The following is a 26,610-nucleotide window of genomic DNA, read 5'->3' on the forward strand; positions in this document are numbered from 1 at the left end:
GCACTCACCCCTTTTCCTCCTGATTTCTGGTCGAAGGGCACCATGGTGATGCGTTTGGATTCCCTCTGGTAGGTGCAGTAATGCTTCACCCAGGAGGTCCCAAAGTGACCTGCAGAGCAAACACGGGGCTCACACCCAGAGCAGCCTCAGCTCACATCACAGCCAGCTGTGTTTAACCATCATTCACACGCCAGACTCCTGCACCTAACACACTTTTATGAGGCACTGCCATGATTCTGCCACATTGCCACTGAGCACCCCACTGAGCCCATCCCTGTTTCCCAGGGATTCTGTTCCTGCTGAATCAGCCTTTGTGCCCCTGTCCCTGCCCAGGCCCCCAACCACCACATTCCCCAGCCCAGCTTACGTTTCTCCTGCACATAGAGATACCCCTCCATGGTGTAAGGGCTGATGTTTTTGTGCTCGTGGGGATTCTCCTTCATCTTCTTCATCAAAGCCTCAACCTCTGACCTGGTTCCTTCAAAGCGATTTCTTGTCTGTAAATTGAACCAGGAATGACTGCTGCAGTGCAGGGACCTGTGCCTGGCTAACAGCACGTGGGGTGGGGCTGGGAAATGGGACTGGGGGCCCAGGGCCAGCCACAGGACGGGTTTGCTTCCTGGGTCTGGATTTAAGCTAAAGCAAAACTACTACAGTAATTGGCAAAGCCTTCCAGAACTTTAAAGGGGCTTAAAAAAGAGGGAGAGTGATTTTTGACATGGGTTGATAGTGACAGGACAAGGGAAATGGATTTAAACTAAAAGAGGAGAGGTTTAGATTGGATATTAGGAAAAAATCTTCCCTGTGAGGGTGGGGAGGCTTTGGCACAGGGTGCCCAGGGAAGCTGAGGCTGCCCCATCCCTGGCAGTGCCCAAGGCCAGGCTGGACAGGGCTTGGAGCAACCTGGGACAGTGGAAAGTGTCCCTGCCATGGCAGGGGTGGAATGAGATGAGCTTTAAGCTTCCAGCCCAAACCAGTCTGGAATTCTGTGATTAAAATACAGCAGAAGGTGAGGAGGCTCTGCCAGACACTGACAGTGATGGGCATGGGGACACCCTGGGCATGGGGACACCCTGGGCACAGGGACACCTGGGCACACCCTGGCACAGGGACACCCTGGGGACACCCTGGGCACACTCACATTCTGGATGCTGATTGTCAGCTCAGTTTTGAAATCACTGAAGTCCTTTGCGAGCTCGTAGCCGTGGTGGTAGAAGGTGAACAGCCCCTGCAGAAAGGCCAGCAGCTGATTGGGAAAAAGCAAATGGAGATGGTCAGTGGAGACCCAGAGCCAGCACTGCTGAGGGGAGGGCGCCCTGCAGCCCCCCAGGGTGCTGTGGGGTGAGGCTGGACCCCCTGGCCCCTGCCCTGCCAGGGCTCCCCCTGCTCCACCACACCACCCCCAGCTTTGTGCAGGCTGGCACACACTGAGAGCTCACTTACAGGTTCCACAAACTCAAACATCTTCCTCTCCTGCACCTCCTGCACCTTGAAGACATATTCCAGGGAGACCTCGTAGAAGTGCTGCCGAACCAGGTCCACCTGGCTGTCTGCCTGCAGAGGGGGTGCAGAGGAAACAGCAGCTCAGGGATGACCTCAGCTCTGATGGGAACACCCCCAAGCAGAGCAAACTCAGCTGCACAGAGGGCACAGCAATAAACATGAACCTGATGCACATGAGCACGTTCTTCCTCCAGCTGAGGAAATGAGAGTGGTGACTCCTGTTCTCACCTCCTCCACAGCTGGGCAGAAAACGTGCAGTAGAGGTGAGGAAAATGGAAATCACTATGGACTTGACAAGAAAAGACAATTCTCCCTTTTCTGGAAAGCACTGCCCCTTGCCAGGGATGCCACATCCACATTTCACAACTCCACACTGAATCCTCTTTCTAAGGTGGGGTCTGAGCCACACAAACCACAAACATTTCCCACAGGGAACTGGAACCAGCACCTGACCTGGGAGCTGCTTCCAGCTGGCTGCAGGCTCCTCCTGCCTCCCCAGCAGCTGGGCTTCAATTACCTAAAAAGCTGCTGCTAATCAATAAATACATGGAAAGACAATGGCTGTGTGCTGGGCAGCTTATGGAAGTGGTGGAGGGAGATGCAGCTCACTCAGAGGATGCCTTGAGATGGCCCATGAGAGGAAAGTTTCTGTGTTCAACAGCTCCATATACTTTTTTTTTTTTTTGTGAATGGAAACATTTAATTATGCATTTGAGCAATTTATAACCTGAGAAGTGTAGAATTTGTGTAATAAATACACAGAGAATATAAGACAGACACACTGCCTGCTAGTCAGGGTCCGGGTGGGAGATGCCACCAGATGGCACCAGCAGCCAGCACTGCTCCAACACACCTGCACAGCATCCAGCATCCCAAAGACATCCCAAAGACATCCCAAAGACATCCCAAAGACAATCCAGCATCAGAACACATCCCAAACACATCCCAAACACATCCCAAAGAGAATCCCAAAGAGAATCCCAAAGAGAATCCCACATGGCATCCCCAGGCAGCCCCACAGGGCCGTGCTCTGGCCAGGACACCTCAGCTCTGACAGCCACGAGTGGATCCTTCCCTCCACTGCCAGAATTCCTCCCCCTCCCATGCCCCATATCAGTATTATCTCAAACACAAACTAAACCAAGGTTTAGTTTGGGATTTAAACTAAACCAGACCAAACCAGAGGGTCATTTGAAAGCCACCATTCCCTGGGACACGTGGCTGCTTCCACATGGGAAGTTATTTCAGAGCCCAGGGACAAGGCTGGCCTGCAGGCACCTCTGCCCAGGCTCTGTGCCCTCCTCAGCCCTGAGTTGCTGCAAGATCATCACCTGTACCCCAGGTATTTCTGCTCTCAAGTCCCCAGCTCTGCTGGGCACGGTGCCACCACCTGGGTACAGCAGCCCCACGCCCACCAGTGCCCCCAGTAAGGGATGAGCAGCACACCAGCACCATGCCCAAAGGCAAGGACACACATCCTGCAGGAGCAGCCCAGCTCTGGGCCAGCACAAGGAATTCCAGACTTGAAAGAAGTGATTGAAAACTCAGCATGCTCATCCAGTGGGAGGGAGCTCTTGCCACCAGAGCTAAGCACGGCCTGAATCACTGATGGCTCTTGGAGAGTTTAAGGCTCTAAGCCTGATCCCTCCTCCCCTGGAGCACAAAGCAGATTCAATCACTTGCAGAGAAGGAGACCAGACATCCATGACTGGTGCTGGCACATGGGAAGCCTGCAGCAGAACCAGTTCCTTTCTGTTACACTCTTTAATTATAAACCCTCTCTCCTTTTTGATTGCTATCCATTTTGGGATCTCTCTGATTTACTCACCAAGACAGCTCCATATCCTTTCATTACAGGAAAAGGGGAAAACCCAGCACCCGCAGCCAGAATGAGGGGAAAAAAAAATGAGTTTACAGCCAGGAGAACCATTGTTAAAAGTTGTGTGAGGCACCCAAAAAGCTCCCCACAGTCACAGCCAGACATGGAAACTCAGAGGCTGCTCTCACCTCCTGAAGCTGGGATTCTTTCTTTTTGGAAGACAAGTTCAAGTGCTTTTCTAGGACACCACAGTACTTCTCATTCTCCTTGTCGTATTTCTTTCTGGCATCCTACAAAGCAGAACAGAAGTGTGACACTGAACACGAGGGCCCCACAGCAGCTGTGACAGCATCCCCGTGGCACTGGGCAGGATGGCAGTCCCAGGTGGGAGCCAACAGGAGGCAGGACCTGGGGGCAGCAGCTGGAAGCAGGTGAGGCTGCTTTTATCTGCCAGCATCAGGCAGCTACAGCAAGCAGCTTATGCTGCCAAACCCAAGGCTTGAGGGAAGCCCTCCTCTATTCCTGGGGCCCAGGGCTTGGTAAAACATCCAGATCCAAGTCCAAAAACAACAGAGCCAGGAAAGTGCTTTCTAAGCAGAACACTGTCCCAGTTCCACATCCCACCCCTTGCAATAACTTCTCCCCTGTGCAATGTGGGACAATGACACAGGTTGGTTGTGGCAGGAGCATTAAGGATGCCAACTTCACTTTCCTTTGCACCTCTCATCCCAGCCTGGCCACCCCAACATGCCAGGACCAAACCCATGGCAGCACCTGCCCACGAGCAGGTCCATCCTGGGGTCTCCTGTCTGCTCTGTTCTCAGCTGCACGGGGCAGGGCTGGGCACTGCTGCCATGCACACACAGCCCCAGGCGCTGGCATGAGCTGCTTGCAGGCAGCAGCAGGTTGTTATAACAACAGGGGAGCCACAGACAGTGGTTTTCATTTCAGAACAAAGGCAGGAAAGAAAGAGGGGGGGCCAGGCTGTCTCAGAGCCACCCTCAGCCACACCGGCGCTTCCCCGTCCTGCCAGGAGCATCAGAGCTCCCCTGCAGCCCCAGCGATGCTTTGGGGTGGGGAGTGCAGGCTGGGGGACTCAGAAAAATGTGAGCCCCTCCAAGAAAATCCTAATCCTTCCTTGGAGTAAGGAAAAAAGTTCACTTCAGCTGGCATGCAGTTATTTTTGCCCTTGGCACGTTATTTGGTTGTGGGTGAGCTCGGAACACTGAGGCACTTCCCAGGAGCTGCATCACCCCCGTGCCCATCCCACAGCAGCTCACTCCTCCTGCCATGCCCGAGCCCACCCTGCACTGTGCCCACCCTGCAGTGTGCCCACCCTGCAGTGTGCCCACCCTGCCCAGCTCCAGGGGCAGTGGCTGGGTTACCTTGGCAGCCCCGATCTGCTCCTTGCGGAACTTTTCCAGCGGCGTGATCAGCACCTCGCTGGCATTCTCGATCTGGGGGCAAAGACAGGCAGGGCTCAGCTCTGCTGCCCCACAGCCTTTGCCATGGAAAGGCTCCCACAGCCCCCAGGCACCCTCAGGCTTCCCCCCCCCCCTCCCTCCCTGCACACCCCTGAGCCCCCCAGCACCAGCCCCTCTCCAACAGCAGGATTCCACTCCCGACGTTTTCCAAGTGTTTCCCCACCTCTCCTCCCCCTGCCCTCCCCTGCAGCTCCACCCCGGGCTAGGGAAGGAGCCGTGGGGCTGGCAGCCACTGTCACCGCGGTGTCCCTGGTGCCACCAGCCCCGCTCCCAGCACGGGCGGGGCCGTACCATGCGCATCCGCTCGTCCTCCAGGTTCCGCAGCACCGTGGCAAACTCCTGCAGAGATTTGGCTGGAAGGGACACAGTCAGCATTTAACACTGCATTGCTAAAGAGAGAAACTGCACACAGGGGTTTTGTCCGTGTTTTGGGTGGGGGGGGTTGGGTTTTTATTATCTTTGCTCTCTGCCCAGAAAGGCTCCTGCTGCCTAGAGAAGCAAATGGCAGCAGAGCATCCCCAGGACCAGGCTTCCTTCTCCAGAGAGCACCATCCTCAGCTCAGACCTGCCCTACCCAACAGCCAGCCATGGACCAGCCCCACAGCACAGCACTGGCCTCCAGCCGTGCCCAGCACACGAGGGGCAGCTCCCCAGCACGGGCACAGCACCGGGGAGAGCTGGCTGAGGAGCTCTTTCTGCTGAGAGACCGGGCACAAATCAACAAGCAAAGTTAAATCAGGGCTAAAGCTTCTTTGCTCTCCTGGCTCCAGACGATGTGCACAATAAGCTCTGAAAGTTCAGCTGGGGCAGGGGCAGGATGAGAGAGGGAAGAGGCTGAAGTCACTGCTGGGTGCCAGGAGAAACCCATGGCAGAGCCAGGCTTAGCTCAGGGAGCATTGCCAGGCTCAGCTCTGCTGATTGTCTCAAGCACAGGGTCCTGTGCTCCAGCAGCAAGGCTGCTGCTCCTCTGCTCCAGAGCACAGCCCCTTGCAGTGTATCCAGCCACAACCAGCTCCAGATTCTCCTCTCCAGTGCAAAACACCCAGCTATAAGTGAGATGGTTTCAGATACAGGCAATCTTCTCCCTTCCCTGTCTGGCAGGGACAGATTTAGGCCAAAAAGCAACCACTGATTCCCTGGGGAAGGCTTTGCTGCTGTTGAACCAGGAGGAATATTCTGCACCCAGACAAATTCCTGGACCCCCTGGTGTCCCCCTGTGTGTCTCCCTGCCGTGGCCTGCCCAGGGTGGAGGCTGCAGGAGCAGCAGGACTCACCTATGCAGATCTCATCGTCCGTCTCGGCGTCGCCGATGCAGCGGAATTTAAATTCATTGAGGGAATCTGCAAACTTGCGCTTGGCAGCCGAGAGATCTGGGACAGAGGAGAGGAACACGGGCATGTCACAGACACGGGCATGATCACACACATGATCCCGGCCAGGAAATACCCACAGGGAAATACCCTGGCACCAGGGAAGCCCCAGAGCGCTGCCCCTCTGCACCCACCCCAGGGACAGGGCTCTGTCTGTGGGGTTCCCTGTCAGCACCCCCAAAATACCCTGCAGGGCATGAAACCCTACAGGAGATGAAACCTCTAAATACCAAAAGAGCCACCCCAGAGCTCGGACCTAGAGCCACGGGGCAGCAGCTAACGGTGACACACGGTGACACTGCCCCCCAAGAGATGGCACCTGTGCCATGCTCCTGTCCTGCTGAGGGAAGGCAGCAGCACACAGCTTTATTGCTCCCCAAGCTGCACATTCTGCCCGAGCTCTGGATCCTATTAAGTTCTTACTGGCAGTGACCTGAGTGGATCCAGGATTGGCTTTTCAGACCAGCCCTGTTAACCTGGCACACTCAGAGTGTCCTGGGCACCCTGGGGCTGCCAGCACTGCTGGTGTGAGGCAGACACAGTGTTCACTCCTCTGTGTGCATTTCTTCACTCAAAGCCCAAAATTCCACGGGTTTTTCCCTTTCCCAGCACCGGTGGAAAATGTGTGTGCACACAAAGGCTGTTTCCTCCTCTCAGACACCAACAGCCAAGAGATAACCACAGCAGAGTCCAAGTGTTTTGCTTTCCCCATGGGATAAGGGAGTTGGCAGCTTTCTCTGAGCGTTAAAGCTCTTTTCCCAGCACCACTGCTGACAGCCCTGGGGTCAATCCTGCCCGGTTCAGTCCCAACTGCCTTCACACAACTGCTTCCTAAGGCAGCAGGAAATCACCCAGCCAAGGCAGAGGGAAATCCCCAGGAGCTTTCCCAGTGGAAAAGTACAGAGGGGGCTTCTCCAAGGAGAAGGTTCACACATAACAGGATTTGCACTTTGCTCCCTGGAGGATGGAATGAGCACGGCTTTTTACACCCTTCCCGTGCCTGGAGCTGCCAGCAGTCTCCATGGCACCTACAGAAGCAAGACACGGGGTTTTTTTGGGAAACTTCCCAGGTGCTCCTGGCCAGGGTTGAGAAGAGGGACTCGGGAGGGTGGGAGGGTTTGTCCCAGCTCAGCACAGGGCTGAGCAAAGGGCACTGGGACATCTCCCTGCTCCTTTCCAGGTGCCCATGCTGGTGCCAGCAGCAGAGCAGCCTCCTTCCCTCCCCAGAGCTTGCTGGAGCAGCCACAGGGCTTGGGGACTGTCACCCAGCCCCTCCTGCCTGCTCTGGAATAAACACAAAGATTATGTTAATGATGTTAATGATTTGAGGAGCCACGTCCTCCCCCCCAGCCCCTGCTGGCCCCCAACCCCCCGAGCCCTTGGCCACATTCCATGTGCCACATCCCCACCTGAGCCAGGCCTGATGTGCCACCCCTCGTGCCCAGCCCAGAGCTGGAGGCTGCTGCAGCACAGGGATGAACACCTGGGGGGACCCGGGGCAGGGTCACCCTCCCCAGCTCCACCCTCTCCTGCACCTCAGGGCTCTGGGACCAGGCAGAGCAAAGCCAAGGAGCCTTTGGAGCCAGCAGCACTGACAGCAGTGGCCCATGGAGCTTATAAATAGGCAGAGGAGAGGGAGATAACTCGTGGAGTGATAAAGGGTAAAATTAGCAGCAGGATCAGCCAGGAAAGCAGAGAGGGGCACCCATGCCCACCCTGTGGGGCCCCCCTGAGCCACTGTCAAACCCACCCATGCCCCAACTCTTCCTAAAAGCTGGAACCCCACAAGGACATTTTGGGACAATACCCCTGCAGTGGAAGCAGGAAGGCCCAGGGAGAACAGGGCAGCCCCTTCTTCTTTCCCAGGGCTGTGAACAAACAAACCCAAAATCCTGCAAAGGCTCAACAGAATCTGCTGCTTCCTCTCCCACAGGAGCAAAACCACCCAGACACTGCACGTGAGTCTGGCAAGTTTTCCTTCCCAGTTCTCTGCTGGCTTGATGGGTCAACCACAGCATCAGGGAAAACAACCACAAAAAACCTGAAAAATCCTTCTGCCTGAGCAACACAACCAGCTCAGGCTGCAGTTATCATCATCATCATCACCATCATCACCTCCCACGGCTCCCTTTTCCCACCTGGGCAGGTGAGGATGGGACAATCCCTTTGGGAAAATCCCCTTGGCAGAAAACTGCCACACACAAATCCACCTGCACAGCTACACCAACCAAGGATTTAATAAAATGTCTTTTTAAAAGTGATGCATCCCCCCTGGCACTGCACCCCAGGACAGCAGAAGGGGGGTGGCTCCAGCAGGGCAGAGGGCAGCAGCCTCTCCTGGCATCACCCCTGTCCCTGTCCCTGTCCCTGTCCCTCACACCCAGCCCAGGGGTCACCCCACTTTCCTCCTCCCTCTGCAGCCAGGGCAATTCCTGCCTGAATTCCATCTCCAGCCCCAGGGCTCCTCCAAACCTGGCTGAAGGGATCTTCTGCAGCCCCCAGGAATCCTGCAAGGGATCAGCCCTGTGCCCCCCTCCTCCTCCTCCTCCTCCTCAGCTGCTGAGAGTTCAGTCTTTCTGGGAAGTGGTTGCAAGCAGATTGAAGTGGTTGCTTTTTACATAGAAAGCCTCTTCCAAAGGAATTTGGAACTACTGAAAAAGGCAGTTTGAAGAAGGAAGTGTCATGATTTCCCAAGGCTCCTCCACGAGTGCAGCCCCCCAGGCACTGTGGGGTCACCCCAGAAACAACAGCCAGGACACTGAGGGGAACCACAGCACATCCAAATGAGATGTCAGAAGGACAAAAGTCCCCCCGTGGCTGATCCTGCTGCCTGGTCCCGTGTTAGGAGGATCAGCTCAGGCAGGGAACAGTGAAACTGCTGGCTCAGAGCTGGGGGCTCTCCCCAGAGCTGACTCTGCTTTGCTCCATGAGCTGCAAAGAGCAAAAAGCTCTGGCTCAGCTGCACGTGGGACAGGCCAGAAGCAGCAGGATGAGTGGCTCAGGTCAAAAACAAAGCAGCTGCTGAGTCTGGCCATGAAGGGTTAATGCTGCTACAAAGGGGGAGCAGAGGATGCTGCTGCAGGGCAAGCTCCAGGCTCTCGAGGCTGTGCTCACAAGAGCTGGATTTCTACACTTCCTGCAAAGAAAACTGCTTAATAGCCTGTATTTAATGTTCAAGTGGACAACAGGAACTGAGACTCCTGCCCCTTCCTTCCCCTGCAGCAAAGAACAGCAGGAACAGCAGGCTCGGGCTGTCTGTCCCTGCAAGCCCCCACAGAGGGACAGGGGGACAATGCCAGCCCCACCAGCACCCCCTCAGCCCCAGGCAGGGCACAGGGAACAGGACACAGCACCTGGCCACTGGGGCAGCCAGAACAATCCCAGGGCTGGGATGGGTAATCCAGGGAACAGCCACCCTAATCAGCAGCCAAACCAGCCAGATGACAGCCTGCCAAGGGGGCTTAGGAACCAGCAATATGGTGTCTGTGCCCACAGCACCCCTTCGGGGGTCACACAGCACTCCTGCAGCCCTGGGAAAGGTCAGAGTGGATGCACCCTGCATGGGACACTCGTGCAGGAATCCAGCAAGAACCTCATGCCTAAAACCAGCATTTGCAGCTTCCAGTCTGGAGTTTTACCCGCCCAGCCCCAGCCCTTGGATCAGCACCAAGCGTCAGGGCAGCATCATGAAACGCTTCATTTGCTCCAGAAGGTTTAAATCCCCTCTCTGTGCTTCCCAGCAAGGTCAGCAAAGCCCTGCTCCCCTGAGACAGCACAGTGCTCTGGGGCTGGCCCAACCCCAGAGTCACTGCCATGCACAATTAGCACTCATTTGTTTATTAAACAACTTCACCAGGTGCCTGGAGCTGAGCAGTGATTTGGGATGGGACAGCGGCTGCTGGCAGCTTCCCCCCTGAACCATCGTGAGCAAATGTAAAAAAGCAGATGGGCAGAGCCCACCCCAGCTCCTGCACAGCTTCTGCTGTCATGTTCTGCACAAAATCCCGTGGAGAGCCTTGGTCTGTGCCAGAGATGGAGGTTAGAGGTGCCAAAGCCAGCAAGGTGACCCCACGGAGCCCATGGGCACAGTCCCTGCACTCACCCCAAGGCAGGGAGAGCATCACTGCTGTGACCCCACAGCCCCCAAAACCCCATTGTGGTGCCTTTTCCACACACACAGCCTCCAGCTGAGCCTTGTCTGAGCAGCACACCCGGGCAGGCCAAATCCCAGCACTTCACTTTACCAGGGAAAGTTTACAAACACACATTCCCTACAAACCACGCTGCAAGCAAAAAAAAAACCACCAAAACTGCTCAGATGTGCTAAAGCACAAAATAACCTGAAGCTCTGCCCAAGATGCCCCAAGAGGGCAGGTCCAGGAGGTGCCAGAGCTGCAGTTCAGCCTTGCCCTGCAGCCAGGGGAGTGCTGGGCACTGCTGCCAGCCCAGGCATCCCCATCTGGATCCACACACCCAACGGGGCTCCGCTTGCCAGAGGCACAGAGGAACCTTTGTGGGCTGAATGGCACCATTGACCAGGCTCAGACAGCACATCAGATGTGAGCAACACGCTGAAGACATGAATTATTCCCGTGGTATTTGAAGAGATAAAGGTTCAGTGCTTGGTGAAAAACAAAGTTATCCCTTGGAAGGGCTGCCTGGCTGCTAAAATTATCCCCCCCCCTGCCCACCAGCCCAGCAGCCCGGCCACGTCATCGTGCCACCCCCAAATCAATAATGCTTGGAGTTGTCTTGGGAGCTTTGCCAGGCCAGGACGTTTTTGCAAAGCTTCCCAAAATCCCTGATGGGAGGCACTGGAGGTGCAAGGGAAATGAAGCCAGAAGCCATCAGGGCCAGCCCAGTGTGACATCCTGCAGCAGCACCAAGACAAGAAGCCACTTCCTTCAACTCCCACTGCTCCAGCCACTCTCCTGTTTTCCCCTGGTTTGAGGAAGCTGATGGTCAGTTGGAACCTTTGCCCTTTTGCCCCACTTCTCAACCATGAACCAGCCCTGGACTTCCTCAGGCTCTGGAGCCCTGAGCCCAGTGCTGAGCCTGCTTTGCCACAGAGGCAAAGATCTGCAGCCTCTCTCCATCCTTCCTGTTCAGCTTTTCTTAGCACTTGCCCATCAAGACATTGCAACAAAGCCACGGTGGTGAGTCAGATTTGTCTCACGGTGGCTGAGCCACTGCAGAGCCCAGCTCGTGCAAACAGCTCTGCCTTTCCCTCCTCAGAGTGGCACCAGGGCTGTGCCACGGGCACGACAGAAAGCAGGGATGGGCTCACGATGCAGTTGATGAAGTGTCCCTGACACAGGTAATGAATGAAGTGCCCCTCACCACGGGTCCCACCTGAAGGGACTCCAGCACTGTGAACCATCAAGCAAGGATCTCTCCATCCCACCAGGAAAGGAAGACTTGGGAGAGTCCCACCTGTCCCTTGTGGACACCCTGCAGATGTTCTGCACTTGCCCAAACAGGACTTTTCAGCAGGAACCACTCCAAAGTGAAGTGCTCTGTCTTTTTGCCCTGCACAGTCTGGCCCTGCCCCAGCTCTGCATTAATCATGTTATTTTAACGAGCAGCAGCAGCTCCTGACTCAGAGACCACAGTGGGGAGAGAGGACAGAGGTGATGATGATGGGTGGGGGTGAAGGGCAGTGATGACAGATGGAGTGACCAGGAGCAGCCACAGGTGCCTGGCAGCAGAGCCTGCCCTGCCTGCAGCCAGGACATGCAGGAAACAAAACCCAGGAATGATGTAAACGACCCCCGGAAAGGCTTCCCATTCCTGGAGAGCCTGAGGAGACAGATGTGTGCAGCTGCAGGGAGGCACAGCCCAACACCAGCCCTCACTCCCAGCAAGGAGCAGTGGGGGGCTCAGGGAAACACAGACCTGGCCAGAGCCCTCCTGGCAGCGCTGGCAACCACTACACACCCCCAGGATGGCCCTGGGACATGAGGGGCCCAAAGCCAGGTGCCACCAGCCTGGCAGGCAGCTTCCATGCTGAGCAGCACAACCCTCCAGCACCGAGCAAAACCCTCGGTGAGCCCTGCCCAGGGGGCTCCCTGGTGCTCTGCACCAACATCCCAGTCCTCCCACAGCCCCTGAGCATCACTGCCCACAGCTCCTGGAAGGGGGCACAGCCCACCTGCCCCCCCAGCACAGGGCAGCATCCCCTGGATGCCATCCCTGCTCCCTCGTGCTGGACACGGAGCTTTTTCTGCAGCAAAACAAAATAAAACGGGATTTCTCCACTTCCCCACCCAGCTCCCACGTCTGGCACTTTTCCCTGTGCTTATTTTTGTTCACATCCTGGTGTTGTTTTATGGCAGAACCCCCCCAGCCCGTCCCGACCTGCAGCCAGAGTTTGCTGGGCAGGGAGCCAGGTGTCAGAGCAACAGCAGCTCAGGTGGGAGCAGGCAAGGGCTCCAAGTAAAATCAAATGTAAATATTCACCACTCCAACACAGAGCAGGGATGCATCCAAACAGCAAATACAGGCAACAGCCTAAGTGCCTGGAAAACATCAGGGACGTGGTAATGAAATGGAAAATCACAGCTGGCATTTCCATGGGCAGGAGGCTGCACGAGTGAACAATGTGAGGAAGCAGCAGTGAAAATCCCTGTGTCCAACCCGGCCAGGGATTTGGGCACAGGGCTGGCTCAGAGGGAGATGTCAGAGCTGCTGAGCGTGGCTGTCCCTTCAAACCCCAATCCCTGACCTATTCCCAAAACAGGGATTGGAATTTCACATTTCCCCTTCACCTGCCCCACTGCCACTGCTCCAGGCAGGCCACGTAAATTCCTCCAGCCTTACACCTGTGAGTAAAGTTCCCCTGAAGGCAGGATGGAAATATTTTACTCACAGCTCCCCATGGCCCCCAGTTCCCTCACTGGGGACTGCAGGTCAGTCCCAGCCAGCACAACACTGCTCCAATAATTGTAGCTTCTCCTCAAAGTGCCAGGGGACGTTCAAGTTGGGCATCAGGAGAAATTTCTTCCTGGAAAGAATGGTCAGGCATTGAAAGGAGCTGCCCAGGGAGGTGGTGGAGCCCTGGAGGTGGCCAAGGAAGGGCTGGATGTGGCACTGAGTGCTCTGGGCCGGCTGACAAGATGGTGATGGGTCACAGGCTGGACTTGATCATCTTGGAGATAATTTCCATCCTCAATCATTGTGTAATTCTGTGATTCCTCTCCAAACCCTGGCACGACCCACAGGAAGGCTGCAGATGACTTTACCCTTGTTACCACAATATTTCATCGACTGGAGCCTGGAATCACATTTCATTAGGACAGAATGCCCTGCCCGAGACAGCTAATCGATTTAGAGGACACTAATCCAGAAGAAATTTGCTCCTGACCCAGGCAATGCCCATTAGTGGAGCAGAAGGGGGTCTGGCAGGGAGGGCAGTCCCTGCATGGGGGGGCAGTGGCAGAGCAGATTGCCTCAGGCACCGGCCTCACTTCTGGATTAGTTTGTTATTAAATCTAATTAGTTAATAGGTGGGCCCACAGGGAGCCTGCTTGGTTTTCTCAAGGGGCAAGCACCCAAACATTGGGGTGCCCGGGGGATGATGGGCACAGAGACCCCCGTGCCACGGGTGGGGAGGGCACCAATGTGGGCACATCCCAGCCAGGCCATGGCACAGGGCAGTGCCAACCCTGTCCCCCCCTCTCTTGTGCCCACCCCAGAGGCCACAGCCGGCCCAGGGAAGCAGGGTCAGCTCCCGGCCCCTGCAGAAGCAGCTCTACTTCCTTCTCCTCCCAAGGAGGCTGCGGAAATCCTTCTGTCACTGGTGCTCCTCCACCTCAGCTGTAAGAACAGGAAAAATCCCACTGTGCTCGCAGGAACATCAGTGGCAAGTGAGTCAATTTTTCCCGCTTTGGCAGGAAAAGAGAAATATAAATGAAATCTCCAGTGGAGCACAGGGAGGCACACAGGGTGAAAACAGGGATGCACGGCCCAGGGTGCAGCACAGAACCATGGAATTGTCTAGGTGGGAAAAGCCCTCTAAGATTCTCATGTCCTGCTGCTCCCCTTGCACTGCCAAAGCCAACACTGACCATTTTCCCCACCTGGAAAACCCCTCCGGGGATGGTGACCTCACCACTGCCCTGGGTAGCCTTTGCCAGTACCTGACCACCCTTTCCAGGAAGAAATCACTGCTTTTAACCTGGGCTTTCTCCCAGAATTCGTGGGAGAGACACCCAACGCTCTGCTCTGCAATGGTTGGGATTTTTTTGTAAAACATTGCTTAGCAACCAGCACTCAGCGAGGGCATGGCTCTGGACAGACGCTGCTTCAGCAAGAAAAAGAATAAAAACCCAGCAAAGGGCCGCTGTCCCAGGCAGTGCTGGGAAAAGGCACACACCAGCTCTTTTTACAGGTCACTTGGTCCTTCACACTTCCCTCGCTGTGCATCATGGAATGCCACACTGCTTTGGCTGGGAAGGGACCTTAAAGCTCATCCCATGCCACCCCCAGGTGGCCACGGACACTTTCCACTAGCCCAGGTGGCTCCAAGCCCTGCCTGAGGGTGCAAAGGGAAGGGTGAGGAGGAGGCAGCACCCAGCCCTTGGCTGTGCCTCAGCCCCCACTCCACGTGCCAGAGCAGATGGTTTGGAGGCTGGAGTGCTTCCCACAGCTCCAGCTGGAAACCTGCCTGGCACCATGGCACACACATCCCCTTCCCCCTCAGTGCCGTGGTCCCCACGCCACAGAGCATCCCCAGCACCCCTGGCACGCTGTGACCCCCAGCTCCCATCAGCTGGTGGGCACAGAGGCAAGGCAGCAATTCCCAAATCCCCCAAGCCACGCTTGGGACCGTCCCTGCCATTCCTTTGGGATGCCCCGAAGATTTGCCCTTGTCAGGAGCCCACGGGAGCAGGAGGCAGCACCTTTGGCCAGGAAAACAGGAGAAACAGGGGAAACATCCCTGTCCCAGGAAAGCAGGGAAAACATCCCTGTCCCAGGAAAACAGGGAAAACATCCCTGTCCCAGGAAATCAGGGAAAGCAGGGGAAACATCCCTGTCCCAGGAAATCGGGGAAATCAGGGAAAACATCCCTGTCCCAGGAAATCAGGGAAAGCAGGGAAACATCCCTGTCCCAGGAAATCGGGGAAATCAGGGAAAACATCCCTGTCCCAGGAAATCAGGGAAAACATCCCTGGCGGTGACAGCCGCTCTCGTGCCCGGGAGAGGAGGAGGAGGGGGAGGAGGAAGGGGATGATTCACAGCACAGTGAACAAGCTGTGCAGGTTTCCTACAGAGCTCCCCCTCCCCTCCCCTCCCACCCACCACTGGTCACGCTACAGCTACTCATCCCAGCACTCCTCAAACGCAGGGATGCAGAAAGCCAACCCGGAGAGGGATGCCTGGCACAGCCTGTCCCCAGTCTGTCCCCTCGCTGTCCCCAGCCCATTCCCCGTGCTGCAGAAGGGGCCCAGAATGCCCCAAACCAGGGTTTGCCCCTTGGGCAGGATGAGGGGACTGAGGTCCCTCTGTCGTGGTGCCAACCCCAGAGCAGCCCTGCCTGGTTTGTGCAGCGATGCTGGCACTGCTCCTGCCCTTCAGGGAGAAGCACACCACGATTTTAGGGTGGTGCAGGGACAGGGTGCACACAAAGGGGTTGGTGCTTCCCCTTTGCCAGGTCTGGCAGGCAGCAAGGGCAGAACTGCCCTGCCCATGCCATGCCATTGAATCAGCCAGAGAAGCACCACGTGTGCCAACCTGCAGAGAGCACAGGGACACCACTGCCTCCCACCCTCCCCTCAGCAACCATGGGAACAGCATTTCCTCACGGATTCCAACGTCACTGAGAGCTGCCAGCAGCAAAGCAAAGGGAGAAAAGGAAACCTGAAGAGCCCAACGCTCCCAGCCCATGTACAGGTGCTGCACATGCCACAGGTGATGCCACACACCTCTGGGTCTGGCAGCATTGCAGAAACAAATGGAGACAGATGATTCAAGCTGTGCCAGCACATCTGCAGCCTTGGGAAAACAGCCTCCTGACCCAAATCACACAAATCTGCTCCACGCTGGAAGAATGAGCACAATACAGCATGCAGGTGACTCCTGGTGCTGGAGGAGCACAGGGACATCCAACCTGGCCCTTCACTCCCTGGACAAGGTGTGCACTTCAGGCTCCAGCAGCTCCAGCAATTCCAGTCCCTGCCTCTCAGAGCTGCTCTTTGTCCCAGTCCATCCCTGCCATCCCAAAAGCCTGGGTTTAACCTGGCATGGCACACGTGCTCAGTGCAGGCCCTGTGGCTTCTCTGGGACTGGGACATGTGCCCAGAGGTGCTCTGTGCCATGCTCCCAATTAGAGATTTCCCAGCCCTGTTAATGAGCACAGTGTAAAAGATGTCATCAGGGACACAGGCTCTTCTGCACACCCCAAGCCTCGTGCTCCCGAGGTTCCCTGTCAGTGCTGCTGACAGCCCAGCCCCAAAGCTGCCACCATTGTGGGGTCGTGCCTGGGCTGGGATCCCCCCAGGAGAAGGGTGAAGGTTCCCTGGGGGTGCTGTGAGGATTCATGGGTCACAATCCCAGCAGTGCACACAGGGAACCCCTGCAGCACCCACCCAGGGTGAGTTTCTCTCTGACACTCAGGCAGAGGCAGCTGGGATGTGTGCAGCCCTCTGCAGCCACAACAATCCCTCCAGGGCTCACAGTGCAGACCCACCATCACAGACAGCATCTCCCAAGCACGAATATGTTCCTGTCGCTGATTTCCACCGGGGAGGAAGAGGAGGATCAACCTGTGCTAAAGCTGAAGCACATTATTATCACCTGTCCTATTCCCCATTTGAATAAAATCCCAGACAAGTTATTAAAGATGTGGCAGCACAAGCCACACAGGTCATGCAAAGGAAGGAGAAGTCCTTGGTGCCTCTGGCTCTGCTGGCTGAGCCATAACCATGCTCCTCCTCCACAGCTCAAACTATTCCCTACACCAAATCCTACAGGAATGAAGAGGGGAAAATGCACCCTGACACAGGAGAGCCACGTTACACCTCGGCTGGCTGAACAAAGCAGGAAAAAAACCGAAGTAAATCATTTTAGCAGCCAAACTCCAACCCACGTGCTTTCCCTGTGGTTTGTGAGGCAGAGGCAGAGCCCAGGGGGGCCTGGCCGTGCCCCCAGCCCTGCTGGGAGGGCAGGCAGGGACCCCCCCCCTGCCCCTCCGAGCACGGAATGAGCTCCTTGGGCAAGGCATGGATACTCCAGGAATTGCTTCCCTACCTCAAGGCAGCAATTCCCCGGTGCTGGGATAACCCAGGCCGGGCTGTGACTCACCTGGGCTGCCCCACACCCAGCACAGCCCGTGGGTGGTGGCACCCAGTGCTCGTGGCACAGCCCCAGCAGAGCCGAGTGCCAGCGGTCACTGCAACCCAGCCAGGTGCTCACTGCTGGCTTTGCACCCTCCAGAAAGCACAAGGCTCCTTTTCCTCCAAAGGAGCCTGCAAAGCCCAGCTCTCCTGGGCAGGAGCACAGCTCTGAGCACTCAGGTCTGCACCTGCACAAAGAGGGGTTGTAGCTGGAAAGGCCAGACCTAAACCTCTGAACCTTGATCCCTCTGCTCCTCTGTGCAAAGGTGGTGAGAACGTTTGGGCTGGGACTGCTTTCTTCAGGGACCACAAAGGATGAAAACAACCTAAGATGGGCTTTGGGCTCCTTCTCCCCAGCACCAAACACCTGGGGCACAAGGACCTGCCACCCCAGATGGCACCAGGTCACAAAGCAGCCCCAGACTGGGATCCTGCTCCAGCACAGCCAAGGGCTTTCCCCCTGCAGGGGCACAGGAGGGCACTCGGGGTGCACAGCACTGTTATCTGTTATCTACACCTGCCCTTTGCCCACCTGGGTCAGGGCTCCCCCACATCCACTCCCAGGGGACTGAGTGAGCTGAACCAGGGGCCACAGGGAGCAGGATGGCCGAGGCAGTGACAAAGTGGGCAACCAGCAGCATGGGCCTGTCACGTTTCCTTATCACCCGCCTGAGCCTTGTTTGTGTAAAAAGGGAATTAAGTAAACACTGGGCAAAAGTTTCACTTTCATTTCCAGTCTGCTGCAGATCCAGTGCCAGCTCCATGCAGGAAGGGCACTGCCACCCCCCAGCCATGGGCACAGACATCTCCTAAAGGCTGGGTGGCAGCAGGATGTGCAGAGGTGTGGAACAGAACCCGTGTGCAAGCACATCCCAGACTCTGGAACACCAACAGCACCACCAGGAACTACCCCACAGGCCACCACAGCCACCCTGGCGTGGTGCAGGCACACAGGGGTCAGCCCAGAGGCCACCTCATTAAAATCACACCCAGCAGGCACAGACAGAAGGGACAGCACACACCTGTGACAGCACAAGGCACTCACCTGGGAACAGGGGCAAGCCCCAGCTGCCCACCTCAGCCAGCATGGGACACGCTGGTGGGGACACAGCTGGCATGAGAGAGGTGGGACAGTGCCACAGCATCTGCCCTGGGCAGCTGGTGGGGCCAAAGGAGGTCCCAGGCACTGCAGGATCCAGGTTCCACCCCTGCAGCAATCATCCCTTGGGTCCTGTCCCTCCTCGCTGGCCAAAAAACCACCAAAAGGAAAAGGGATCCAAAACACCAAAGCAGCCCAGCTGTGCCTTCTGGGCCATGGGCACCCCTGCCTTTCCCGTGGGAGCCCGTGTGCCCTCGTGGGGAGGGGGCTCACAGAGCCAGCCCAGCCCCAGCCCAGTCCCAGCACACAAATTGCAGTTTGTGCCGTGGGAGCACGGCAGCAGCCGGGGCGTGGACGGCTTTGGTGGCTTCAAATTAGTGCCTGGGAGTTGGAAGAAGGAAAACAAACCAGCAGAAACGTGGCAGGGCACCGGGCTGCAGCCAGTGCCTGAAGGGGACAACAGCCCCGTGGCCACCGGGACACAGTGCCTGGCAGCACAGGGAGAGGAGCACAGGGAGGAGGAGGAGGAGGAAGAGGAGGGTGCCAGGCTCAGCCCCTGCACCCCCACATGTTCCATCCTGACATGTGCTGCCTGTTTTCCAAAGCAAGCTGCAGGCATCTCCCCATCACCATCTGGGTGCCTGGGCTCCAGCTCCCCCTCCATGGAAGCTGGAGGTGATGCCAGCACAGGGACGAGCCACTGGCTCCCTGCCTGCCCCTGGCACAGGCACAGGGACATGCAAAGGGATGAAATCCTTCAGCATCCTTGGTCCTGATGGTCACCACAGCTCCTGTGCTGGAGAACGAGTTCCACGGCATCCAGGCTTCGAGTTCATTATTTATGTCACACTTGGAAGTCTCTGCATCTGCAAAACTTTGTGAATAATTTATGGATGGTGGATCAGGGAGGAAGAGGGACACGTTTTGCTGAAAACCAGGTCACTGAATACCAGCCAAGCAGCAAAGGGAGACAATGGAAACAGGCACAGAAACTCACTGGGGGAAAAAGATCCAACAGCATTTCTGTACACACAGACACACACTCCAGAGATGCCCTTGGCATCTGAGGATATTTAGCAAGATCAGCCCTTCAGCAAATGAGGATAATTTTAAACCTTCTGAATTTATTCTTGCTTCTAAGGGAAGGAGACAGAGCTGTGAATCATTCCTGTTTCTCTCTGTACCTACACTGAGAGCAGAAGCAGGGCAGAGCAGCCCCTTCACCAAACCCTGGCAGGGACTTTGTTACCTGTCCTTACTCCACCTCACCATCCCTGCATGCTGGTGCTGCTGCTCCAGCTCTGCTCTTCCTCCCTCTTCATCCTCCTCCCCTCCACTGCCCAGTCCAAGCACACAGTTACACGTTCTCCCCTCGCCTGCCTTCACACAAAGAGGATGTGAAACGTTCAGCAGAAGAGGCAAGAGGAAGGAAAAGGAGAGAGGATGTTGTCAAGACCTCACGTAACTCTGTCACACTGCACAGACACCCTGGGAACCCCTCCGTGCACAGGCAGCATGTCCTGAGCCAGGGCTCTGCTGTCCCCAGGCCTGCCCAGCTCCACAGCCACTGTCACAACAGCAGAGGAGCAGCCTGGACACAATGACAGTGAGATAAGGCCACCGTGCCCAGCCATGGGGACACAAACCAAAACCACTTGGAAACAATACTTCAAAATAAGACTGGCTAAGAAAAGCAAGCACCTGGTCAGAGTCAGGAATGGCCCCCAGACACCACGGAGGCTCACAGGGGTGACATCCCAGCCCCTGCAGCAGTGACACAGACACAACAGCCAGCAACAGCAGCTCCTCAACCCTGGAGCATCTCCATCCCTGCTGCTGGACCCTGGAATGGTCTGTGAGACATCAGACCTCGGACCTGTCACACACTGGTGGGAAGAGCTGGGTCAGATCCCATCCAGCACCAGGGCTCTGGATCAGTCAGAGGCATTGGAGCAGCTGCACAACCTCTGAAGTCACTCCTATAGCAGGAGAAGGACGCACAGAGGGCTGAGCATCCCAGCCTCCACACGCCCCAAACCCTCCCCCAGAGTGCCCTGGGGACCACCCCAGTGCCACACGAGCCGGGGAGGTGGCAGCAGTGCCTGGGCACTGATTTACTCTCCAGCAGAATCAGCGTTATTCCTGTCCCTGCAGCCTGGGCACTGCTGGAACTCCCCCCAGCCCTGTGCAGGAATTAAGGGCTAATCCAGGAACACATTCAATAGAAGCTACAAAACAATTCAGCCATAAAAACATCCTTATCTCCAGAGGCCAGCGAGCGTTCTTCCTGCCCGCTGCAGCACAGCCATGGCCATGGCCTGGGGGACAGGAGCCCACAGGGGCTCACAGCACACCCCAAAATTCCTGCACACAGCGTGCCCAGGGCGAGAGCACAGCTGGACACCTCAGCCAGCACCTGCTACGAGCTCACTGACTAAGGCCAGGGACACCTCTGGACTCAGCAGCTCACTCCCAACAGGTATTTTCTGTGATGAACACGGCTGTAGGATTTGTTCTGGGATAAAATGAATGCTACAGGCAGGGCCAGGCACTGCTGCCTTCAGCAAACGCTCCCCAGCAGGACACAGCTCAGACCTGCAGAACCATAAATGCACCCACAGCTGTCGGGTTTGAGATTCTTTTAACCCCAAATGCCAAGAGTTGGTACAATGGGAGTCCCTGTAAGCCAGATGTTACCAGCTGTTACTTCAGCACAGAGGAACTACAGGCATGGGGGCTCGGTGTGAGATGAGCAGGGGAGGGAGCAGGAATGAGCCCTGCTGGAAATGGACAGAGCATCACCTGCCTGTGCACCCCGGGGTGACCTCGCTGTCCCACAGCCCCCACAGTGACCCTGGCCAGGCTGGCTCATGGCAGGTGATGCTGCAGGGGCTGTGTTTGTGATGTGCCCCTGTCACCCCACGGCACGGACGGGTGACCACACGTGCTGGGTACACGCACCCCCCCACCCCGGATGGGTGATTTGGGCCAAAGAAACTTAAAAATAGAAAAAACCCAAATGAACCCACGAGGGAACAAACAGCAGAAACAGAGCCACAGCTTGGGGAGCAGCCCACCCAGCACAGCACCCCGAGGGCACAGCCATGCAGAGGTGTCCCCAGCCCCGGCCGTGGGGACAGGAGCCAGCCCAGCCTGGGCAATAGGGAGGACGGGGACACTGCCAGCCACAGGTGAGGGTGTCCCCAGCCCCGGAGCCTGCGTCGCTGCATCCTCCTCCCACCCAGACCCCTCCTCGCCTGTTTGCAGCTTCACAGGCACCTCCATGGAGACAGAGAGGAGAGCCCTGGGGGGACACAGCCACACTGGGGGCTCCGAGCATCCCCTCCCTGAGCACAGAGGGGAGAGAGGACAGCCGGAGGCGGGGGGCTGGGGGGCGAGGCACCAACCCATCACCCCAGAAAACCGCTCCCAAAGGACGCGACCCCCGAGAACCGGGATGGGATGCACCGGGACCAGAATCACACACGTCCCAATGGACCACGGCCACGCATGGACCCGCAGGGGAACCCTGCACATCCCGCTGGACCCACCCTGATGGACCGCACGTGTCCAGATGGACCGGGGACAGCCCAGGCTGTGCTGATGGTCCAGAACCGGGAGCACACGTGTCCCCATGGACCAGGGCCAGGCACATCCTGCTGGACCAGCACCAGCACCAGGCACATCCCCACGGCCCAGGCACAGCACGGCACGCACGGGGGACCGGGCTGGGCTCAGGTGGTGCCGGGTGGAGGAGCCGCCGCCGCGGGGGCAGCGCGGGGCGGGCACGGACGGGGCCGGGCGGGGGTCGCGGGGTCCCGCAGGGCCGCCCCCAGCCCCGCACTTACTCTTGAGGGCGGCGACGAGCGACTTCCCGTCCTTGATGAGCTCCTTGATGAACTTGTTGGTCTTGTCCAGCTCAGCCTCGTGGGAACGCAGCCTCTCCCGGAACTGCGGACTGTCCAGGCAGCACTCGCTGAACTCCAGCGCCGGCAGCCCCATGCTGCCGGGCACGGCGGGGGCAAGCACGCAAAAACCCGGAGAAAACGCAAAGCGGAAGGGCTTTTAGGGCGAGGCGCGCAGCCGCCGGTGCGGGCGGGCGGCGGGAGCGCGGTGCCGGGCCAGGCCGAGCCGAGCCGAGCCGGGAGCGGGGCCGGGCGGAGCGGCGGGAGCGGCGCCGGGCGGGGGCGGAGCCGGGGCCGCCACTTTGGGGCCGCCGCCCGCGCCGGGCCCGCCCGCGCCGCCGCCGCGCCGCGCCCCCCCGCCGCCAGCCAATGGGAGCGAGCCGCTGCCGCATGGCCCCGCCCCCTCCGCCCTCTCGGCCAATCAGCTGCGGGGGTGGGGCGGGACCGTGCCCTCCCCGCGCCTCCCGCACCTGGGCCGGCCGCGCCCGGGGCAGAGGCGGCTCCGCAGCGGCGGCGGCACCGGCCCGGTCCTGCCCCGCTCACAGCGACCCTGCCCCGCTCCTGCCACCCGGTCCGCTCCTGCCCTGCCCCTGCCCTGCCCCTGCGCGGGGAAACCCCCGCCCGGCCTGAGGGAGCGCCGCTCCGGCCCGCCCTGCGCCCCGCGCCCGGCCGGGTGGCGGCTCGCACGTTTGTGCTCCCATCGCACATCTGTGCGGGAGATTATTGCCCGGGCTTAGTGATGTGATCTGAGAGAATAAAGCCGTAATCTCCTGGAAGGGCTGGATACGGAGCGGCTGCGGCACCAGGGAGGAGCTGTGGGGCCCTGTCCCAGCGCTGTGTCCCCAAAAAAGCATCGTCCCACGGACGATGGCTGTCACCGCTTCCCTCCGGTGATGATGGATGCCGTCACTTCTCCCCCCAGACGATGGCTGTCGCCGCGCACACATCCCCGGTGGCTTCATCCCGCAGCCCGCTTCCTTCAGGAGCACGCCAGGAATTTGGCCGGGGCGCAGCAGCTGGCTCGGCACCTCCTTCCCTCGATCTGCAGCCAGCTGCTCCTCCTGCCGGGTCCGGCTGGCTGCCATCGGCTGCACGGTGACAACTGATGGCCAGGAAAGCGGGACACACCGCACGGAGCTTAAACACCGGCACCGAGTGGAGAACCGAGCGCCCCGAGCCCCCCCCCGGCTGGGACACGCACGGACCGTGAGCTCTCCCCCAGCCTGTCACAAAGAGCCGCACGGGCGGATAATCCCCGGGCTGGAATTCGCCGTTTCCCCCCCGCTCCCACCGAGCATTCCTGGCAGCTCAGCCGTGAAACGCCACCGGGGCCACCGGGGCCACCCTCGGTCCTGCCCTGAGCTCGGGCTCCAGCCCACCCCTGATGTTCAAAAGTTCATCCACCTGCCTTTTCCAGCGGGGTGGGTGCGGGCACAGCAACCTGACACCAGCTCAACCTTTTGTCTCTGGTTTTTTTTTTTAATCCTCTAAAGCACGATTCTCTCCATCCTCATGCCACAGCCTAATTCGGGCTGAGTCACCGCCTTCAAATATGGTTTGTGAGCCACATTTTTTTGGATGAGGCCTCCTAATTATAAAAAAGGATGTAATACTAATTACATGCTTATCTAGTAGGCAGGATATAAAGTTTAATGAGCTGTCATTTATGCCATATGCACACAGCCCCATAAAAGCATGAGATGTTATTATTTGGATTATGCTCCCTAATTCTCCCCTGCACAAAGCCACAGGAGCACTATTTTGGTTTTATCCTTCTCCATCACCATTACTCGTATTTAAAAAGTGTTCCAGCACTAATAGAGAAGAACCTATAACTAGATTTATAGGACACTGCCTTAGAGGATGTGAATATCTGGGGCTCGAAATTGAATTTTTTTTCAGCACTTTTCCAGACTCACAGAAAATGATGATGCTCAGACTGTCATTTTCTGATGAGGACAGAATCGAGGCCACACATGAAACACCACATATACCACTGGGAGCGAGGCCTCAGGCAGGCAGTGAGGAATCTTCTCCCCTTTTTCTGGCTTCACTCATCAGGACACACTCGTTGTGTTTAAGCTCCAAATGTGGGAGCAGAGCAGGGCAGCAGGACCGGGCAGGACCAGCCATGGACATCTTCCAGCCCCACTTTTCTAGTATTGTGCATCCAAACTGCAAAAGAATATCACAGAATATCCTGGGTTGGGAGGGACCAACAGCAATCATCGAGCCCTGCACCCCAAGAATCCCATCACATTCCTGAGAACATTTATCACTGAAGGGAAAAATAAGCAAACAGACTTCCACATCCTCCTGCCTGTGGGTAACAACAGCTTGCATCCCTCTGTAATCCCTGCCATATTTGCCTGCTTTGATTTATTGTTTTAAGCAGCTGGGTTGTGTCACCCCCAGTGAGCCAGGTCAGCTGGACACCGTGCAGGGATCCAGCAGCACTGGCCACTCAGAGCTCGTCCCGCTGGCCACAGGAGTCCTCCCCCTCCAGGAGCCTCTGCAGGGCTGTGCCCACACATCCTACCCACAGAGGAAAGCTGTGGCTGCCCTAATCCCACACTCTCACCCCTTGACCACACATTAGCACATTCTCCCTCGCTCACCAAGCCACATCCCACAGCTCACTCACTCAGGGAACATCTGCAGAAAACTACTCCAGCATTAAAATAAAAATTTAAAAAGAGCAGTTTCTACCTAGATGAGGTGACTCTGGATCAAATAACTGCTGGTGCAGGGGTAAGGGCTGCCACAGCCAAGCAGAAGGAAGAGGGACAGTGCCAGAGGGCAGGGATGGATGGGATATTGGGAAGAATCCTTCCCTGGGAGGGTGGGCAGGGCTGGCACAGGGTGCCCAGAGCAGCCGTGGCTGCCCCTGGATCCCTGGCAGTGCCCAAGTCGAGGTTGGACACTGGGGTTTGGAGTGGAAGATGTCCCTGCCATGACAGGGGGTTGGAACTGGGTGGTCTTTGAGGCTCTTTCCAGCACAAACCAGTCTGGGATTCTCTGACTGCACCAGCACCAGCTCAGATCAGCCCCAGCCCTCCCTGGCCACCAGCCTTATCTCTGGGTGGGTCACACAACCAGCTGCATTAAACCGGTTTGTTTGAAAAACAACAATTCTCCCCAGAGTGAGCTTTCAGCTGGATCAGCTCCCTCATCTGAGCACAGCACCTTCCCACCTCCACATCGCTGCCCATCCTCACTGCACTTGTCACTGGGTGCCCGTGACACATCCATTACTAACACGGCAGAAGGAGCCCCTTCTCCTCCAGGAAAGCTTCCTGCCACTTGAGTTCAGCAATTAGGGAAAGCTGGAGTGACAGCAGGAGCGGGAGGTGAGGAGCCAGCCCCGTCCCCACACGACAGCTCTGTCCCCCCACATCAGCTACCTGGGCATCTCACAGCTCTGTCTGAGAGACTGATCTGAGCTCAGCATCCTCACAGGGACCCCGAGCCTCACCGGGGACCTAAACCCCTCATCCCATCACTGCCCTGCCTCGGGGATCTTGGAGCTTCCCTCCAACAGCTGCCCCAGCAGCATTCCCAGCGCTGTGAAAAGCAGAAATGAGGTACAAGAGGGAGGGATGGTGGAAAACCACCCACTGCTCCGGGTCTCACAGCACCAGAGGCTTGGGCACTAAAGCATTTCATTAAAGCCCAGGAGACAGCAGCAGGCATCCCTGAGTGCCAGAATGCAGGAGCTGTACCAGAGGTTCCTCGGAGTTGCCCTCAGGCAGCAATGTTCAAGGTCTAGTTATTATGTGGCTGAATATCACACTCACATCTTCCCTGCTCCCAGGACTCTCTTTATGGGGCTAGACACAGACAAGGCATTGTATATGGCAAAAATAAAACGAGCCTGTTCCAGATAATACATTAGACCCTCATGATGAATCCCCTTGAGCTCCCTGTTGTAAACCAAAGGGAATGTATTGGCTCGTTGTACTGACAGCCCTCCAGGAGATTTGATCCTTGATCCTTCCATTGGCTGTGAACACAACTCTAGGGCAGACACCAAGGGTTTCCCCTGCTCCCGTGCTATTCTAGAATTGTGCTGTGGCTTTATTCCTGTTTCATACTTC

At 57.3% G+C, this 26,610-nt stretch overlaps 1 protein-coding gene across 4 annotated transcripts in view; it reads right to left on the reverse strand.

Annotated features, from left to right (window-relative positions):
• Positions 1–22,787, reverse strand: part of ARHGAP26 (Rho GTPase activating protein 26) — a 97,536-nt gene extending 74,749 nt beyond the window's left edge. For all 4 annotated transcript variants that reach the window (XM_088174085.1, XM_014888297.2, XM_088174084.1 and 1 more), the window contains exons 1-9: positions 22,457–22,787; positions 6,081–6,176; positions 5,098–5,159; positions 4,708–4,779; positions 3,511–3,612; positions 1,444–1,554; positions 1,142–1,246; positions 368–497; positions 9–109 (exon numbers count right to left, since the gene is read on the reverse strand). In XM_088174085.1, the coding sequence (XP_088030211.1) occupies positions 9–109; positions 368–497; positions 1,142–1,246; positions 1,444–1,554; positions 3,511–3,612; positions 4,708–4,779; positions 5,098–5,159; positions 6,081–6,176; positions 22,457–22,610 (933 nt within the window). In that variant the 5' untranslated portion in view covers positions 22,611–22,787. The remainder of the gene's footprint in view (positions 1–8; positions 110–367; positions 498–1,141; positions 1,247–1,443; positions 1,555–3,510; positions 3,613–4,707; positions 4,780–5,097; positions 5,160–6,080; positions 6,177–22,456) is intronic.
• Positions 22,788–26,610: the final 3,823 nt, after the last annotated feature.

This window comes from Sturnus vulgaris, chromosome 15 (genome assembly GCF_052056855.1).
Source record: "Sturnus vulgaris isolate bStuVul1 chromosome 15, bStuVul1.hap1, whole genome shotgun sequence".
Classification (NCBI taxonomy): domain Eukaryota; kingdom Metazoa; phylum Chordata; class Aves; order Passeriformes; family Sturnidae; genus Sturnus; species Sturnus vulgaris.